Source organism: Hemitrygon akajei, unplaced genomic scaffold, assembly GCF_048418815.1.
Source record: "Hemitrygon akajei unplaced genomic scaffold, sHemAka1.3 Scf000054, whole genome shotgun sequence".
Lineage (NCBI taxonomy): Eukaryota > Metazoa > Chordata > Chondrichthyes > Myliobatiformes > Dasyatidae > Hemitrygon > Hemitrygon akajei.
In genome coordinates this window covers 557,450-577,360 of record NW_027331940.1, presented here as the reverse complement: position 1 = coordinate 577,360, position 19,911 = coordinate 557,450, and the positions used below count along the sequence as shown (strand labels likewise).

General features: G+C 43.9%; 1 protein-coding gene across 4 annotated transcripts in view; it reads right to left on the bottom strand.

Moving 5' to 3' along the window:
• LOC140721364 (NACHT, LRR and PYD domains-containing protein 3-like) overlaps positions 1-19,911 on the bottom strand; it is a 76,531-nt gene that overhangs the window by 12,143 nt on the left and 44,477 nt on the right. For 2 of the 4 annotated variants that reach the window (XM_073036204.1, XM_073036205.1), the window contains exons 3-5: positions 13,071-13,211; positions 9,812-10,079; positions 5,617-6,120 (exon numbers count right to left, since the gene is read on the bottom strand). In XM_073036204.1, the coding sequence (XP_072892305.1) occupies positions 5,617-6,120; positions 9,812-9,821 (514 nt within the window). In that variant the 5' untranslated portion in view covers positions 9,822-10,079; positions 13,071-13,211. The remainder of the gene's footprint in view (positions 1-5,616; positions 6,121-9,811; positions 10,080-13,070; positions 13,212-19,911) is intronic. The other 2 variants (XM_073036206.1, XM_073036207.1) reach the window with 2 other exon arrangements.

The following is a 19,911-nucleotide window of genomic DNA, read 5'->3' as shown; positions in this document are numbered from 1 at the left end:
GTTGCAAATGTTGTTCCCTTGTTTAAGAAAGGGAGTAGAGATAATCCAGTAAATTATAGACCAGTGAGCAAGTTGTTGGAGGTAGTTGTAGATGGTTGAAATACTGCAGGGAGGATGGTGACCAGTGGTATTCTGCAAGGATATGTTCTAGGACCCCTCCTCCTTCTGATTTCTACAAATGACCTGGATGAAGAAGTAGAAAGGTGGGACAGTAAGCTTGCCGATGACACAAAAGTTGGGTGTGTTGTGGATAGTCTGGAGGGTTATCAAAGGTTACAGCAGGACACCGATAGGATGCAGAACTGGGCTGAAAAGTGGCATATGGAGTTCAAACCCAGATAAGTGTGAAGTTGTTCGTTTCGGAAGAGCACATTTGAAGACAGAATATAATATTAATGGTAAGACTATTGGCAGTGTGGAGGATCAGAGAGATCTTGAAGTTTCTGTCCACAAGACACTCAAAGCTTCTGCGCAGATTAACAGTGTTGTGAAGAACGCATATGGTGTGATCGCCGTCATGAACTGTGGGATTGAGTTAAAGACCTGTGAAACAATGTCAAAGCTATATATGGCCTCAGTTAGATCACACTTGGAGTACTGCGTTCATTTCTGGTCACCTCACTACAGGAAGGGTGTGGATACTGTAGAGAGAGTGCAGAGCAGATTTACAAGGATGTTGACTTCATTGCAGAACATGTCTTATGAGAATAGATTAAGTGAACTTGGCCTTTTCTTCTTCCAGCCACGGAGGATGAGGTGACCTGATAGAGGTGCATAAGATCATGAGAAACATTGAGCGTGTGGATAGACAGAAGTTTTTTTTTTCTCCCAAGGGCTGAAATGGCTAACACGAGGGGTCATATTTTAAGGTGCTTGTAGGTAGGAAGTATGGGGGATGTCACAGATACTGGTGGGAGCAGGGAATGGTTGAGGCGGACACGATAGGGTCCTTTCAGGAACACATAGATAGGTACATGGAGCCGAGAAAATTAGAGGGTTATGCTGTAGGGCAATTCTAGTCAAATTCTAGAGAAGGTTATATTGTCAACACAACATTGTGGGCGGAAGGACCTGCAATGTGATGTAGGTTTCAATGTTCTATATGTTCATGTTTTTTTTTACAGTATTCAAAAACAGAGGATTTAATGTGGCTGTGTTGACACTGATGAACATAAAAATGTCACAACCACGAATTCGGCAGCACAGTAGATACGGCAATTGTGTTTGTCAATATGCACTTGCCAATAATTATTATTTCATTGTAATCGTATTTAACTCCATACTTGTCATCGTAGTGTTTGTTGAGACTTGAACACAAAAATCCTTTGCTGCCTGCTTGCATTCAGACTGAGAAATTGGACTGTCGAGTCAACCGATTCTGAAGACTAGCGGTATACGTTTTCTATTTATTTGTTTTTTTTTCAGCCGCAGTGTAGGCATCATTTTTTTTGAGAGTCTTACACAATGGCCCTGTTTGGCCTAGTGTTTATTGTTTTCTTTTTCCATGTAACACTGTTCGCATTAAAGTCTGTGAACAATCAACCTGCGTCAGTATCTGTCACTCTGCACTTCGGCCATATCCGAACACGGTGACAGCGAGTCTCAACCACACAAAGCTGGACCCAGCAGAGAGAGGGCAGCTGACCTTGGCCATGAGGCTCATTGGTCAGAGTGATTCGTCGAGGCAACAATGTATGAACTCATGTTTCTGTCTCCATCATGACAAAAGGATCTTGCCAAGTTATGAACCGAGCAAAGTGATATTTCCGCATTGTTGGGTTGATAAGAGAGTGCCTTCTTTCTCAGTGCATATCCTGAATCAACATTCCAAGAGTCCCGGGTCTACATACCGACCTTCTCCAGACTGCATTGAGTTTCGCCGGTTTCCATTCCAAGCTTTTCAAGTCACAACCACCCAGGTTCCCAACTTTGTGGTTCCGTGACTCAAGGGTCCATAACAAATGAGCGCTTCAAGCAAGCTTATCAATTGATCCAACAAATCAATATTGAAGTCAGTAGTGTAGATAATGGAAGTGCCCTGCTCCAAAAACTGATCCCTGGCTGCAGTGTGCAAATACACAAGTAAAGTAACCCTATCAAAGTATTTTTAACCTCTTGACGAAAGTCATGGTACAGACCTGGAAAATATAAACGTTCATGTAGCAAATTAAACAGATCTAAAGAGAACCAGCTAGCTTAGCGATGAAAGAAGCCTGTCCACGTTGTTTTGATCTGTAAAATTGGGAGTATATCCTAATTCCCTCTGGAAACATTTTGAAAGATAAAACACTGTGCACAAGATTTTAAAAGGTTTATTCTCTAGGTTTTAACTTCCATGTTTTCAAGGCTTCCCAAGGGTTCTTCTCAATGTAGCCAAAGATTTCATTTTTTCCCAATAGTTTCCAAGGCTTCTTCAATGTGTTTAGGGATTTTCGATGCCCTTTCCATCTCAAGGACTCCCAAGCCTCCCTGTGGGCCCCGCCCGTGGTTTCTTCATCTCAGTCAGGGTTCACTGTCTAAGTCTGTTGGGAGTCCCAGGTCTGTCAGTCTCTCTGGATTCTAAGACACCCTGCCGCTCAAGTTCCCCATACCTCCCTCTCAAGTTCCATAGGTCTCTTGTTTCATCACTGGATCTCGCTTTTTCAGGTCTTTCTGGGCCATTAGGTGCCAGATATAGGTGGGGGGTGGTCCTGTAGTGACATCCGCAGGCCTGTGCAGGGCATCAGAGGCATTGGGTCTGAAATCTTTAGCTTCTGAATTGGTTAATTGTTGCTTAACAATGTTTATTCATGGTTTAAGAGTTCCTTGCGTTTTTCTCGAGCGAGTTGATCTTTGTAATGAGGTTTCCTGGGGTTTTCTGTTTAAGTTGCTTTAGTCTGGTAGGCTCAGGGATTCTGTGTCAGCTTTATTGTCAAAGCAGATGCCCGATTAGCTCCAATCGGAGGGTCCTCATTTTGTGAATGATTCGTCTCACGGTGTCACTTGGTTGAGCTACACCTCTGTATAAGCTCTTGTTTCAGTCTCCACATGTAAAGTCTTTGGCTCCGATATTGGCAGTGCACACCATGGTACTTATCCACCAGGTGGACACGGGTCTGTGGCGCCTCAGGGGCTGCGACTGGAGAGGAGGGACCCGTCACAACCACCAATTGGGCAGCGCAGTAGATACGGCAATTGCGCTTGTGAGTATCCACAAGCCTGTTCATTATTATTTCACTGTGATAGTTTTTAACTCCATACTTGTCGTTGTAGTGTTTCTGGAGATATGACCACAGCAATGCTTCGCTGCCTGCTTGTATTCGGCCTGAGAAATTGGACTGTTAAGTCAAATGACTCTGACGACTAGCAGAATCAGTTTTATATTTAGTTGTTCTTATCAGCAGCAGTGTGGGCTTCGATTTCCATTTGACAGTCTTAGTCAACGACCCTATTTGGCCTGCTGATTATTGTTTTCCTTTTCCAGTAACACTGTTCGCATTAAATGCTGTGAACTATCGACATGCTGCAGTGTCTCTCACTCCTCATTTGGGCCATATCCGAACACGGTGACAGCAAAGCTTGACCACACAAAGATGGACCCAGCAGAGGGAGAGGGCAGCTGGCCTTGGCCATGAAATTCATTGTTCAGAGCGATTCACCGAAGCAACAAGGTTCTGTTGGAATTTCCGTCGGCATTTCTGGAGGGAAACTAGGGTGGATAACACATAAAATGTTACTCAGCAGGTCTGGTAGCATTTATGGAGGGAAAGGGTCTCGGCCCGAAACATCGACAGTGCTTCTCCTTATAGATGCTGCCTGGCCTCCTGCGTTCCACCAGCATTTTGTGCATGGTGTTTAAAGCCTTTCTTTTATTGTTATTATTCAGCTCTGTTTGGCAGACTTTCTTTAGCCTTGAAGTACATTCTGTTGAATGATTGCTCTTTATCACATGGTGATCTATCTTCTTTGCTTGTTGATAACCTAAATATACTTATATGTTTCATATTCATGTGTCTGCTACGTTGAATCCTGATGCTCTGCCATAGAGTACAACCTCTACTGCACCTTTCGTAATGTTTGATGTTCTGCACTGTTCAGTCTAAAGCTCATGTTTATATCTTTAGAAATTAGTTCCATTATTTGAATTAATTGTTTTCGCTTTACAGATGCAAGAGCAAATATTTTCAAATCATTCTGTACAGCAGATGGGTCAAGCAATAATTCATTTGTTTTTTTTTCCTGATTTGATACCTGTTTTTTCTCCGATTCGGTAGGTTAGAGAGCGGGTTTAAAGCCAGTCAAGACTGTAGTAGGCTCAGCGTTTCGTTCTGGAAAATGTGTACATTTATTTTGATAACAATTGTTGTTCCTTTGCGGTTGTTAGTAGGTTATTATTTGACGCCAATGCTTCGTCAGATGTTGTAGATGTTTCACAAGTATTAGGTGTGTATATATATATTTTATTAACCATGAGTCAGGGACAGAATCAAATGTTCAAATGTTTTTTGATAGTCAATATAAAAGCATAAAAGATTTCTGCTCTTCCTCCAGGCTTGATATAGAATTACATCTTCTATTATCAGTTAATCCTTAAATCCCTTCATACCCTAACAGTATCCTTTCTGCCCTTCTGTAAGTATATTCTGGTTATCTCTGTGACTGGTTATTGTTGCGAGATGCACAATGTTATAATTTTATGTATAAAATTGTCTCATTATTATTAATAACAAAATTGGTGACCATCAATAGTCTTATAAATGCAGAATTAAAGTTGTCCTTGAGGCCGGTGGTACATAACGTCAGCTTTTTATGTCTTCTGCCACATGGGAGTATGAAGGACAGAATGCTTGCAGTGGGTTAGGGTTCAGCAGCGAGGCTTTGGGCGGGGAAAGTAGAGTCTTGCGAACTCGATTGCGTTCTTCCAGGAAGTGACAAAGCTGATGGATGAAGTTACACAGTGGATCTTGCCTACTTGGATATTAGTCAGGTGTTTGACAAGGTCCCACATGGGAGTCTCATACAGAACATTAACATGCTTGGGAGCTGTGGTGAATTGGCCTTTGGATTCATCGATATCTTCCCCATAGCATACATATGGTATTGAGGTTTAACCTGGCTGGCGATCCTTGACCAGTCATGTTCCACAAGGAGCCACACTGGGATCGGCCATGTACACACATATGTCCTTTTCCCCAAAACGGGTCTCAAATCCTACCCAACAATGCTCTTAGAATTACTTTACCAGAAGAACCACTTTGTCAGAAATGAATCACTCCCATCCCGCTCACTCACCTATTTCAATTTAGGATGGGAATAAAAGTTGGGACTGTCAGTGAGGGTCGCTTCCCAGAAATCCTCTCAGCATCCTGGCAAATATATTTCCCTTAATTCAAATCCCAGAAATGCATTTCATCTGGAAAGCTACATTTCCTCCGATACACATCCTGGAAATCCTTGAAATCAGGTAGTACATTTCCTGTAGTGGGGAAACGGGCGCCCCACTACCACATGTACCACATCCACACATTTCCCCACTCCTCTCAGCAATCCCTATGTTTCTAACCCTCCAACATAGCCTCACATTTACCGTTCTCTGTACCACATTCTGTGAACACACCACCCTCATATTTCACTCACCTGCTACTTGTTGGGGACTTGACAATTCTATGTTTGATGAGCTTCCTAGCTGACAGACAGTCGCCTCACTTGTGCTGGTTCCAGGGTCCTGATCTGTGTCTCTGACGTCACTGTCTCTGGGCTGACAGACAGTCGCCTCACTTGTGCCAGTTCCAGGGTCCTGACCAGTGTCTCTGACGTCACTGTCTCTGGGCCGACAGGCAGTCGCCTCACTTGTGCTGGTTGCAAGGTCCTGATCAGTGTCTCTGACGTCACTGTCTCTGGGCTGACAGACAGTCGCCTCACTTGTGCCAGTTCCAGGGTCCTGACCAGTGTCTCTGACACCACTGTCTCTGGGCTGAATTTGCTCTCCCTCTTCTGCGGCCGGACCGCTTACAAATGGGACATTGCTGTCCATCTGACCCTGCTTTGGACCATTGTTTCCGGTGTCCCGATCATCCTCAGTCGGTTGGCCGCCTGGTAAAAAGCTCTTGAGTATTTTCAATACCCGATTTAATTTCTCACCTGAAATAAATGACAAATTACAAGTTATACTAGAGTGATTTAGAGCTCAGCAAAACAAGTATTCACAATGGGTGGATACAATAAGATCATAAGACATAGATACAGAATTAGGCCATTTGGCCCATCGAATCTTCTCCACCATTCAATCATGCTGTTCCTTTTTGCCCCTCTTCAACCCCATTTCTCGGCATTCTTCCCGTAAACTTAGATGCTGTGTTCAATCAATAATCTACAGGTCTCTGCCTTAAATACACCCAGTGCTCCGGCCTCCACAACTGCTTGTGGTAACAAATTCCACACGTTCACCACCCGCTGGCTGAATAAATTTCTGACTCAATGGATGTTCCTCTATCCTGAGGCTGTGCCCTCTTATCCTGGACTTCCCGACCACTGGAAACATCTTTCAACATCTATTCTGTTTAATCCTTTCAACATTCAAAAGGGTTCAGTGTGATCTCCCCATCCTCATCTTTCTATATTCCAGCGAGAACAGACCCAGAGCCATCAAACAATGGAGCCGAGACACTGGCTGACCCCATGTGGAGTGGAACTTGCTGGTGAATGTGAACCGCACTGCCTGCCAGGTAACCATCCCGATAAGCCAGTGAGTGGACACATCCACTCCCAGATACAGAGCAGGATGGACACAATAGTACTGAGCACTGGCTCTGCAGTAGTTGAACACACTGATAACCAGAGGATCTTAATGGAATGGTGTCAGGTGACACCAGGAGGGATCACTGAGATTATTTTCCACAAGCAAAAATCTCCCAAGGTCACAAACTGTTCAGTCACCTGTGTCACAGACAGATCAGCCACGGAATTACACACTGCGAGATCCCCTAAATCACATACCCTCCATCAACTGTGTGAAAGTGTCCGATGTCCTGGGACAGAAATTGACTATTTCTTTGAGTCACAAACAGTCCGGTCCCCTGAGTCACAGACTGACCATTACCTAGATGTGCAGACTGTCCCGTCCACAGGGTCACACACAGATCAGCCACCGGATTACAAGAGACAATGAGTGGGTCGACATTTAGCAGTTTTGCCATCATTAGTTGTAGAACAGAATACAGCGGCAGAGAGATCTTGTGATGAGGTTATAAACTGTTGGTTGGACCAGTTGGAATGGCATGTAGAGTTCTGGTACCAATACTACAGGAAGGATGTATCTGTACCTGAGAGATTGCAGATTGAATATTCTATTTACAAAAGATTGAATCGGATGAGAACATTTTCTGACTCAGCTATACTCATTACCCTCCATAAATGCTACCTGACCTGCTGAGTTCCTCTAACATTTTGTGTGTTCTCCACCCTAGTTCCTCTCCGGAAATGCCATGGGATTCACTTTAATCCTATTCACCAATGTCATTCCATTGTCCCAGTCGACTTATTTGATTTTCTGCTTGTCTCCTGCTGTTTTTATATTCCCTGTGCTATATCAGAGTATCAGCATTGAAGCTCCTTAAACGTCGTTTGAGAAAATCATGTTCACCATTTGTTCACAGCCTGGACATTCATTGGGTTATTAGAACCATAGAACCGTAGAATATTATAGCACAGAAACAGGCGTTTTACCCCTTCTTGACTGTGCCGAACTATTTTTCTGCCCAGTCCCATTGACCTGCACCTGGAACATAAACCTCCATAACTCATTCATGTACCTGTCCAAGTTTTTCATTAATATTAAAAGTGAGTCCGCATTCACCACTTCATCTGGCAGCTCATTCCACACTCACACAACTCTCTGTGTGAAGAAGCCCCCCCCCCCACAATGTTCCCTTTAAACTTTCCCCCCTTTACGCCTAACCCATTTCCTCTTGTTTTTTTTTCTCCCCTAGCCTTAGTGGAAAAAGCCTGCTTGCATTCACTCTATCTATACCCAGCATAATTTTATACACCTCTATCAAATCTCCCCTCATTCTTCTACGCTCCAAGGAATAAAGTCCTAACCTATTCAACCTTTCTCTGTAACTATGTTTCTCAAGTCCCGGCAATATCCTTGTAAACCTTCTCAGCACTCTTTCAAATTTATTAAAAAACCATTCCTGTAATTTGGTGATCAAAACTGCAGACAATACTCCAAATGTCTTATACAACCTCACCATAACATTCCAACTCTTAGATTCAATACTTTGATTTATAAAGGCCAATGTACCAAAAGCGCTCTTTACGACCCTATCTAACTATGACGCCACGTTTAGGGAATTTTGTATCTGTATTCCCATATCCCTGAGTTCTACTACATACCTCAGTGTCCTAACATTTCCCTTGTATGTCGTACCTTGGTTTGTCATTCCAAATTGCAATACTTCACACTTGCCTGAATTAAACTCGACAGTGCTTCTCCTTATAGATGCTGCCTGGCCTGCTGTGTTCCACCAGCTTTTTGTGTGTTGTTGTTTGAATTTCCAGCATCTGCAGATTTCCTCGTGTTTGCTCTTTAAACACATGGATAAACCACCGGATTACACACTGCCAGATCCCGAAGATCACATACTCTTCGTCTGCTGTGTCAAAGTTTCCGGTCCCCTGAGTCACAGACTGACCATTACCTAGATACGCACACTGTCCCGTCCACAGGGTCACACACAGATCAGCCATCGGATTACAAGAGACAATGTGTGGGTCGACATTTAGCAGTTTTGCCATCATTAGTTGTAGAGCTGAATACAAGCGCAGAGAGATCTTGTGACAAGGTTATAAACTGTTGGTTGGACCAGTTGGAATGGCATCTAGAGTTCTGGTACCAATACCACGGTAAGGATATATTAGTGCCTGAGAGATTGCAGATTGAAAATGCTACCTGACCTGCTGAGTTTCTTTATAATTTTGTGTGTCCTCCACCCTAGTTCCTCTCCGGAAATGTCGTGGGATACACTTTAATCCTATTCACCAATGACATCACGTTGACCCAGTCGCCTTCTTTGATTCTATTTGTCTCCTGCTGCTTTTATACTTCCTGTGCTATATCAGCATATCAGCATTGAAGCTCCTTAAACGTCTTTTGAGAAAATCACTTTCGCCATTTCTCCACAGCCTAGACATTCATTGTGGTATTAAAACACCGAAACACACAACAAATTTACCTACAATGAGCTGCTTTTTTGAACCTCAGCAATTCTAAACATTGGCAATGTTCTTGGCTCTTTTGCAGAAAACATATTTCGAAACTCCCTTCATCTCCTTTGTGCAGCAGTCAAGAAAACCAGGGGGGAGTTGATAGCTACCCGACCAAAACCTGAAATGCTGTGTTATCACACAGTCCCTGAAATCTCGGAAATGCTCCCATCATCTTGCTCTGAATTTTATTAATGAAAGTTTGAGACGTCTTTCACCTCTAAACAGGCCCTGATTTGCATAAATCTCCAAACCTGGACTTTTACTTAAGAAACACGTTCCTGTCTGCGTTTCACTCTAATTCACCTAATTCAGGACTCCCTGTTGTTTTCACTCAGGTGAAGCTTTACACGGTGACCTGAGTGATTTGACCATTACCGGTGTCAGGTCCCTGCACTGGAACTGCTGGATTGATCGATTACTTAAGACCTCTTTACCAAGGGAATCAAGGACCCTGTTTGATGAAACTTTTCTGTGCACGTTAGCATCTGGGTAAGTTAATTCATCTGAACTATTGTGCACAAATGCGACGGAAGTTTAATTATAAAGATCCCAGTGATCATACCTGTAGCCATTCTGATTCCGACTGACGATTCCTGGTTGTTGTTTTCTTGTTTACACTTTGGTCCCGGTGAAGAAAAGGTCTACCTGCTGGTGGTGTTTTGAATTACACACAAGCAGACAGTGAGTCAGAGAGTACGATTACTTTGTAAATATGACAGAACCTATAACCCCTGTATGAGCACAGCTGTTGGCTTAGGGACCAAGCATTCCCTGTTTCCATCAATTCCCACTCCAAGTCTGCATGTCTGTCCACTGATATCTGACGCATCCTAAAGAAAGAATTACAGAGGCAGTTACAGATTCTACAGCTCAATGAGAAAATGTTAACCACAGTGCCCACAGAAATGGTCCTAATTTCCTGTTTTGAGCCCATTTCCCTCCTGGCCTCTTCACTCCATCTACACTTCGCCACTGCTTCTGGAATTATACAGTTGTGCAGCCTCATCCACTTCCTCTGACTGGTCCCTTCACATCATCACCAACCTCAGCGTGAAACTTTTGTTGCTCGTGTACGTTTTGCTATCTATTTATCACTCCTCTACCCATTTAGACCCCCTATAAGCTACGATCATCTTCACCGTGGGTACCATCTAATAATTTTGTGTCATCAGTGAACTTACTGGTCAAGCCTGGTGCATTTGCATTCAGATCATTGTTATCAAATAACGAATATCAAATGTCCCAACTTCCGGCCTCTTTTCAAGGAAAAACCTTCAACCACCCCTCTTTGCTTCCTACCTTCAAGGCAATCTTGAATCCATCTAACTTTGTCTCCCTATCTTATCTTATCTTCCAGACCGAGCTTTCATGTGGCACCTTGTCAAAGGCTTCACTGTAGTTGAATATACAACATCCATTCCCGCACCCTCATTGACACTCCTCTTCAAAAAACTTAAGAAGTCATGTTGAACACAACTTTCCATGCACAATGCCATGGTGCCTCGTGATCGGATTCTGTTCATCCGAATGTCAGTGCATTGCTGTCACAGATGGTGGAAAATTATCTCTGGTACCTCCGCTACACTATTCTCCACTCACCATCAAAACGCTGAAGTGGCAACCCGTAGTAAGTTAATTTTTCTCCAAATGCTCTAATTCCTGTTCCCAAGTATCCGTTCCAAGAGTTAGCCCAGCACTGCTGCAACACTCACTGGTCTATAATTCCATGGATTATATATATTACTTTTTTTGAATTACAGAACAACATATGCCATCTTCTAATCCTGTATTACTACGCCTGTGGCCAGAGATGGCACAAAGATCATTGGCAATGCCCTTCTAAACTCCTCCCTCACTTCCTGTCATAACGTGGTGTACACTGGAAGCTTCAACAACACCTCTTTCTTAAGATTGCCATGCTCCTATGCTATTCCATCTCATTGGTAACTGAAGCAAAGCATTCATTAAGCACCTCACCTGTCACCTCATCCTCCTGGCACGTTTCCATCTTTGCTCCTGAGTAGTTCTACCCACAATCTATTCACACTCCTCTTGGTCACCCACGTGTAGAACGCCTTGGGGCTTTCCCTCATTTTACTTGCCAAGGACTTCTCAAGTTCCCCTCGATCTCTAAATCCATTTTTAAGATTCTTGTTGGCTACCTTATAATTTTCGAGAGCCTTGCTTAAATGTTGCTTCCTAAACCTTAATAATGCTTCCTTTTACCACTTGTCTAAACGTTCCCATTTCTTGTGAAACACGATTCATTTCACTGAACCTTCTTCCCCTCTCTGCGGGACAAGTACAAGTGTTTCTGAAACGACGTTCACAGTCCCAATGTACATTTGTCTGTGAAAATGTTTTCCCAATTTAAGCTTCCAAGTTGCTACAAATGCCATTGCAACTGTCCATCCAATAATTAAATACTGTCTCCTATCGCCTGCTACTATCCTTGTCCATGACCATGATAAAAGTTGAGGTGTTGTGGTCACTATCTCAAAAAGGTCACCTATCTGTCACATGACCAGCCTCAGTATTACTTCTCCTCCAGTTGTCTGATCCACATACTATGTCAGGAATCCTTCACAACGCATTCTGTCCTTTGACACATTTTGGAATAAGGAGGTGGGAATCAATCTCAGGAAAGTTGAGGTCAAAGTATTGACCTTGGTCAGCCATTCCAAAAACTTCCAAGTTATCTGCTCCTCATTAACCAAGTGGCTTTGGGGGAGTTCTATATCATACGGAATGATAGCTCCCTTCCCATTTCTGACTTTCACCCACACGGAGTCTGTCGATGGTCCCTCCATGATGTCCTCCGTTCCTGTAGCTGTGATTAGCAATGATAGTTGTCCCTCTTTCACCTCTCACAATTGCATTCCAAAACAACTAAATCCCGGAACATCAAACAGCCAGCTCTGCTCTTTCAACAGTCAAGTCTGGGTAACCGTGATAACACGTGCCTTCCATGTTTAAGTTACTCTTACTCTTAATACTTATTGTATTGAAGGAAACACTTTTCAACACATCTAACTGACTACATGATGCCCTGCCCACAACCTATCCTTCCCCAGTCACTCGAAACATTGCATGTACCTTAATACCAACTGCTCCATCATCTGCCCTAACATTTTGTGTACCGTCCTGCAACAACTGAGTTTGAACCGACCCCGGCAGCTCCATGAGATTCGTTCAGGAATAACCCGTCCCTTTGGTACGGGGTCAAATTGGAACATAACTTTGTTGCAAAACCTATTTCTGTTTAATCACAGGGTCGTGGGTTCTCACAATTTATTAGTAGATAAGTATTTGATGATGAAAGGGTATATATATGTAAATAATCAATTGGTTTTTGCCCTCTGGGACTGAATGAAATACTGTATTGTGCTGAGACATTTGACATCAGATGGGTTGGTTCTTAGCAAAGGCTTGCACAACCATATACTCGAGGGCTAGTATATCATTGCAGCTTGCAACAGCCAGATGAAATTGCGGCATCTCATAAAGGGAGCAAATTGTCAAAGCATTTTGAGATGATTGTGAACTAACACAGCCAGGCAAGGAAATATCAGAAGTGATCTAAATCTATTTTAGAAGCTGCAAGAGCTTGAAATGAACAAAACACTGAGGGAATGGAAGTGGCATTAAAGAACAGCGATTACTAACAGCACATTACAACACCTGGAGTGATTGCAACTGGGTGTGTCAGATGTATAACTGGTATTTCTGGGCACATTCAGTCTCACTCCAAGTATTTCCTACTTTCTTTTGTACAGGTATGTAATGTCTAAAGGACCAGTGTTTGAGTAAATGAGACTCACCAAACCTGCTGCCGAATGAATGAAGGGGAACTCTGAGCCATAAGGGTTCTCTCCAGTTGGTGCTCTCAGTCCTCAGGTCATTCAATTATTGCTGTTCCCTCGTCTTCAGTTGTTCTTTGTTTCCAGTTGTCGGCTTTTCTTCTGTTACATATTCAGGCAACAATAAATATATATGAGTTAGGCAAGGGTTTTTATAACAAATAACATGTTTATTAAACACTGAAAACAAACCCCCCAAAAGTAAACAAACACTAGCTTAACCGGAACTCAGCTGCTGTGCGGCAGATTCACAGTTCTTAATAGCGTTGCAGCATAACAGTTCTTAAAGCGGTATTGAAAAAAAACAGTTCTTTAAAGCGGTATGCCGAAAGTTCAAAAGCTCACAGTCCATTTAAAAGGAGACACTTTTTAAGGCGATTTAAATTCTCTTCCACGTCGTTGTCCTTCTATCCCCGGCGTCGAACTTTCCCACGAAGAATTTTATAGAATATAACGGCTTAAAGGCACTGACCTCTCTTCCACACTATTCTCAATGTCCCGCTATCCCAGCGGAGATTAACACGAGAACAGTCAACGAAATCCTTCCGAATGAGGATCAAATAAGGTTGAAACCAATCCACCTCGAAAATCGATTCTCCTCGATTTTTATCTTCCAAATTCTTATCTTCACTCTCCAACAGCAAAGAAACCGCTGGCAATGACCTTTTAAACTTTAGGCATTATATAAAACTTCATTTTTCAACTAAACTGCGTCATCACATTAAATCACGCAGGGACCTGAAGTTAGCTTGGCAAATCCCGCCACGAACTGCCCCACCTGACAGGGTGGGTCTTCCTTTTATACCCTAAAAACAAACCTGTCACATGACCTCTACTGGCGGGAAAATGACGTCACTCCACCATCACAAGACCATTACCTCAAGTCCAGTATAGCTTCAACCCCAGTCACGTGACAAGGGTACAACTGTCACGTGTCACGGGTACGTAACACTTCCAACAAATCTCTCAGCGCAGATCTAACTTTGATCAGAGAGGTAATTAAGCACATTAACAATACAAAGAAGAACAAAACATTTCTGTTGAATGTTCTTGAAAATATAACTCTTTGAAATTTACATCTTGAACACAAATATAATGATCCGAGTGATGAAATCTGTAACTGTCCTACACATTTTACAAAACCGGACAGGGGATATAAAGGAACACACACAAAGCTGGAGAAACTCAGCAGGCCAGGCAGCATCTATGGAAAAGAGTACAGCCGACGTTCCGTTTAGAATCCACCCAGTGTCTTCAGCAATCTGTTCTGCACCCTCTCCAGCTGGAAAGTTTGCATGACAGGATTTTCACTGATCCTCCGTACATGAAAATAATAAACGAGTCCCCACTTTAATTGTGTGGAAATATTAGACAGACTGAGCATCTCCTCTGGAACTTCTGGGGAGAGAATCCACTCCCCACTCAAATGTTTGAGAAGCCCGAAATAATGGAAAGGCTTCCTTCTTTCATTAATAGGGTTATGTACCTGGAAACATTTGCTTCACTTCGGCAATCTGAAACAGAGGAATGGAGGCAAGGGAAGAAAAATGTCCACCCACAATGAGTGGACCTGACATATACGGATCTCACTCCCTGATCTGAATGGAAGAAAGATTCTCTCAGTGAAGTGAAGTGAAGTGTAGAAATTATTTTAGGAGCCCAGATGCATGGAAACAATTATTGAACCCAGGTATCGATCCAGGTGAATTTTGGATCCACTACTGGGCCAGGTGATGGAGATAAAGTTTCCGAGATACACCTCAATGGATGGGTTCAATCGCGGCCTCACCACCTCATCCGACTCCTAGGACCACAGCACCTTGAGTTGAGCGGCGGCTCATCTCAGGAGATTCGGTGTGAAGGTCCCACAACCCGTATGCACCCAGCAGGTTCTGTCCGTGAAGCGGTGGGAGGCCAGCTATTCAGGGAAATAACGGGAATCACTGCCCAACATCACTTGGGACCTACCTCAATTCTCACCTATGGGATCTCATTGGTCTCGCTCGCAGAGAATGATCTTTCACCAGACTGCACGCCCCAGGAGGCGAGGTCACTCTCCTGATCTCCGCCCCACACATGATCCGCCGTATCCATCCACAAAAAATCACTGCCCATCCCGGAACTGAGCATGCGCAATGTGATCACATATCCATATAACATATAAGAATTACAGCATGGAAACAGGCCATCTCGGCCCTTCTAGTCCGTGCCGACGCTTACTGTCACCTGCGTCAAGAGCGGGAGCAGGTCCTCAGAAAGAAACCTGCAGATGCTGCCGATCTGCGGTAAAAAGGGAGCGGGAAACAGGATCATGTTATGGGTCCATGGTCTCTCAATTAAACCAGTGACTCTGCTCCTTGCTCCTCACACGCTGCTGATCCATCTACCACATTTTCTACAATTCAAATTTACACCAGCTACATTTTTAATTTTTCTCTCTGTATAATTCCCATCCCATCCCTGTACCCCCTTGGTCACAGAAATACGGGTTTGATTCCCATTACTGTCTAACAGATGATTCAGACCCAAAAAGGAATTGCGCAGGTTTCATTCAAATCACTTCTGTGTTTACCAGCACTAATTTCTACTCACATTCCTCTGGCCTCACTGGACAGGAACACTGAAACATAAAGTGAGAAACAGCAGAAGGAGGCTATTCAGCCCCTCCAACCAATGACATGATAGCAGTTGTCCCATCTCAGCCACATTTCTTCCCAATCCTCATTGACTCGATCCCTGCGGTCTCCACCCATCTCCCAGCCTCTTTATTATGTGAGGGTCATCTTTGAGTCTTCACCGCCTCTGTGGTGGGGATTTACAAACATTAAATACCTCTGGAGTGGAGACATTTCCCCTCATCTCAGTCCAACGGTTAACCCCCTTTATCAGAGACTGGGATCCCTGGTTCAACCGGTAATGATGTTGTACATTTCAATGTGTTCATCTCTCAGTCCTCGATTCTCCAAATGAAAGGGCTATCACATTTGATCTTCCTTCATATGATAACCTCACCACTCCAGGGATCAGTCTGGTTTGCACTCTCTATAACAAATACTCTCTAACCTCTTTGATAATCCTCTATGGAATTAAGTTCCATTGGCTGCAGTTTGAATCACTCACCTCCCACCCTATCACTATTTGCACCTGCTCACCTCCCCTCTCACCTGAATCCACCTCTCACACCCCAGCTCTTGCCCCATCCCAACTCCTCACCTCTTTTCTCTGGCCTCACCTGAATCCACCTCTCACACCCCAGCTCTTGCCCCATCCCAACTCCTCACCTCTTTTCTCTGACTATTTCCCGTTTACCCTTATTCCAGAGGGAGGATCTCGGCTCGAAATGTTGACGGTACATTTCCCTCCACAGATGCTGCCCGACCCACTGAGTTCCTCCAGAAGTTTGTTCTTTGGTCTGTATAACCCGTGTTAGTTTGGGGAGCGGGATTTTACACCATATTCCAGGTACAATCTCAACAAAACACAAATAATTGTTAAAGTCGTTTTTATTTTTATACCCAGTAACTCTTGCAATAAATACAATGTACATTTGACCTCCCTCCCTACCAACTGCACATCAGTCCATCTCCATTTAATCACTCAGGATTTCGGTTTGCCATCTCACATTTCCCACATTGGGCTCCAGCTGACCTGTTGTTCCCACTCACATATTTTGCCTCCATAACCCCGAACCTTTTTGACAAGAGAACAGAACATAGAACAGTACAACACAGGAACAGGCCCTTCGGCCCACAATGTTGTACTCAAACTATTCGATTAATCAATTTGCCAAAGAAACTAATCCCCTCTCCTATACAATTTCCCCTCACATTCATGTGTCTATCTAAACATCTCTGAAAAGTCCCCGATATACCTGCCGCTGTCATCACACCAGGCAGCACATTTCACCAAACCACCACTCTGTGTAAAAAAAAACACTTACCCCTCACGTCTCCTTTCAAACTACCCTCCTCACCTTAAATGCATGCATCTTGAACTAGATATTTCTACCCTGGGTAAAAAGTTATTCTCTGTCTACTCTAGCTATGCATCACGTAACCTTATGAACCTCCATCGTCTTACCCCAGTCTACGTGGGTCCAGAGAAAACTGTCGAAGAAATCTCATAACCTTATACACCTCCATCGTCTTATTCCTGCGCCGCTCTGGAGAAAACAACACAAGTTTGTCCAACCTCTCGTTATAGTTCATGCCCTCTTATCCAGGCAGTGTCCTGGTAAACCTCTTCTGCACCCTCTCCAAGGCCATTGACATCCCTCCTGGAATGAGGCGACCAGAACTGTATGAAACACTTCAGATGTGGCCTAACTCAAGTTTTATGAAGCTGCAACATAACTTCCTGAATTTTGAATGCAATACCTTCACTAATAGAGGCAAGCATGCCATTTGCCTTCTTAACCACCGTGTCAATCGGTGTAGCCACTTTGAGGGAGCGATGAACTTGGGACTGCAAGATCCCTCTGCTCATTGACACTGTTAAGGGTCTTGTACTTAACAGTATATTAACTCTTTATAATTGACCTACCGAGATGCCAAGATGATCTTCACTATTCAAATCTCAGAGTTTTCGCAGGTACTGTTGAAGTTATTGACAACTGTGCATGTACAGGAAGATGCAGGTACAGAATAACACTGACTTGCAGCAACATCACAGGCAAGTACATTCAGATAACACATGGAACATAATTTATACAATTCTATGTCATTATCAATATAGTAATACAAATTTTATATCATTAACAATATACAAATATATATGTTGTGTCAATAATCATAAATATACATTCTCTGTCATTAACAATGTACAAATATACATTTTTTTCAAGAACAGACTTGGAAATGTTGAATTTGGTCCATCCAGTCCATCCTGTCATTCAATAGGACCCAAGACCAGTCCTTCCTTGCCCCCAACACCAATCCAATCCACTTTGCCCAGACCATTAGACCCACTTGCAGCTCAGTCTGCCGGTGCTTGCCCCCTCCCCCCACCCCCCCCCCCCCCCCCGAAGTGGTGAATATCTCTGCTCGCCACCACCGTGGACTCAGACATTTCCACAGACGAGCCCCTCATGGCCCTTCCCCACTGTTAATCGGCTCCTTCCCCCATCCTGCGCCTTGATCCCCCACTGGGACAAACATCCTCTCAGACTCTGTCTACCCCCTCTCACACCTTCTTTATCCTCTCAGCAAAATCCCTCACACTCGCCATTCTGCCGAGATCCCTCCCTATGGGGCCAGCATCAAGCCGATGAACCGAGCGGTATCCTCCTTCCTCTCAGCAATACATCAGACTCTGGCCGCAGTAGACGCTTCACAAACGCCTCAACTTCCCTCGGAGGGAAGTGGAAATAAATCAAAAAGCAGGACATTTACTTGAGGTTTGTTCCGCTTTGACGGGGAGTTCGATGCGGGAGCAGGAGATGAAAGCAGCTGAGGTAACGCCCTCTCAGCTGCTCTGCCTCTGCTATTGGGTGTAACCAGTGATAAACATGGCTTCACACCTATGTGAAGAGTGTAACTCCTCTGTTGATTGTAGGGTGGGGTGGGGTGGGTGGGCCAGGTAATTGTTACCTTAGCCGGTAAAGTTCGACCGTCTCAACGCCAGTGTGACTTAAGGAACTGCACACGTGACATCAGATCCCGGTGTGGGGAAGCCACACATGACATCAAGCATGTGGCGGGGTTATTAAACTTGAACATAAAGTGGACAATGATTATATCATAAACAGAATACATGAAAAATATAGATGTTTTCAGTCAATATCAGACTTGTAAATATTGCATTTTGTCCCTCAGATAAATTGCTAATGCAGACAAGGATCAACCATGCTCCAGGTATCTGTCCCCACAGCACCCACTTGCCTAAGGTGGGTCTGTTTACTCCGTTGTTTAAACCCAGACACGTTAAACAAAAGACAGCCACTGGGTCCCTCCAGCCCATTGTGTCATATAGTACGATCATGACTTGCTCTCAAAATCACCCCCACAGCACACTTGCAGGGCAACACTTTACCAGAGTCCGCTACAAATATACTGAAGCCTTCTTCGTCCTCGCCACTTCAGAGGAGATATCCCCCCTGCACTCTCACTTCAATGCGTCACCCTTGCAGCTCTGCCAGCTCCTTGGTGAGGAAAAGTTACATTGCCTATATCCCCATTGGTTGGTATACTAAATTGGCATTTGCTATCACCAATGAGAGACATGTAAATTTCACGTCACTTCACGAGACATACCGGGCACACTCAGCATGCTTAATTCGTCTCAACGTCAGCCCGGGAGAGCGAGGGAGACGAAGCTCTGCAAGAGGGCCCGCGTGGGGCCGTGGGCGGGGCGGTGAGCTGGAGCGCGCGGTAGTTGGGGAGACTGTAGAGTCAGTAACAGGGAACAGGAACCACGTCCCTCGGTCCCGTACCGCGCTGTCCAGCTCACCGAGTAAGATATGGTCGATCTGCAACCCGCTGGGGTACAACATTAACACACAAATCTCGATGTATATACTTAATCAAGGTAATATTTCTTTTCAGTTCCACAATATAATTGATATGCAGAAGTTGTATTGGCTTGCACTAATTAAACTGCCAGAACTTTCCTATTCAACACAACAAATGCATAAGTGGACCACTCGGCCCTCTGAAACTGCTGCTGATCTGATTTAAACTTTACGCATTCCCCCATGTTCATCTCGATAACACTTCAACCCCACTCTTTATAAACAAACAGAGCTTTGAATGGAATCACAGGCTTTACTTTCCCTGGTCAGTGAGTATAAAGAGATCACAACTCG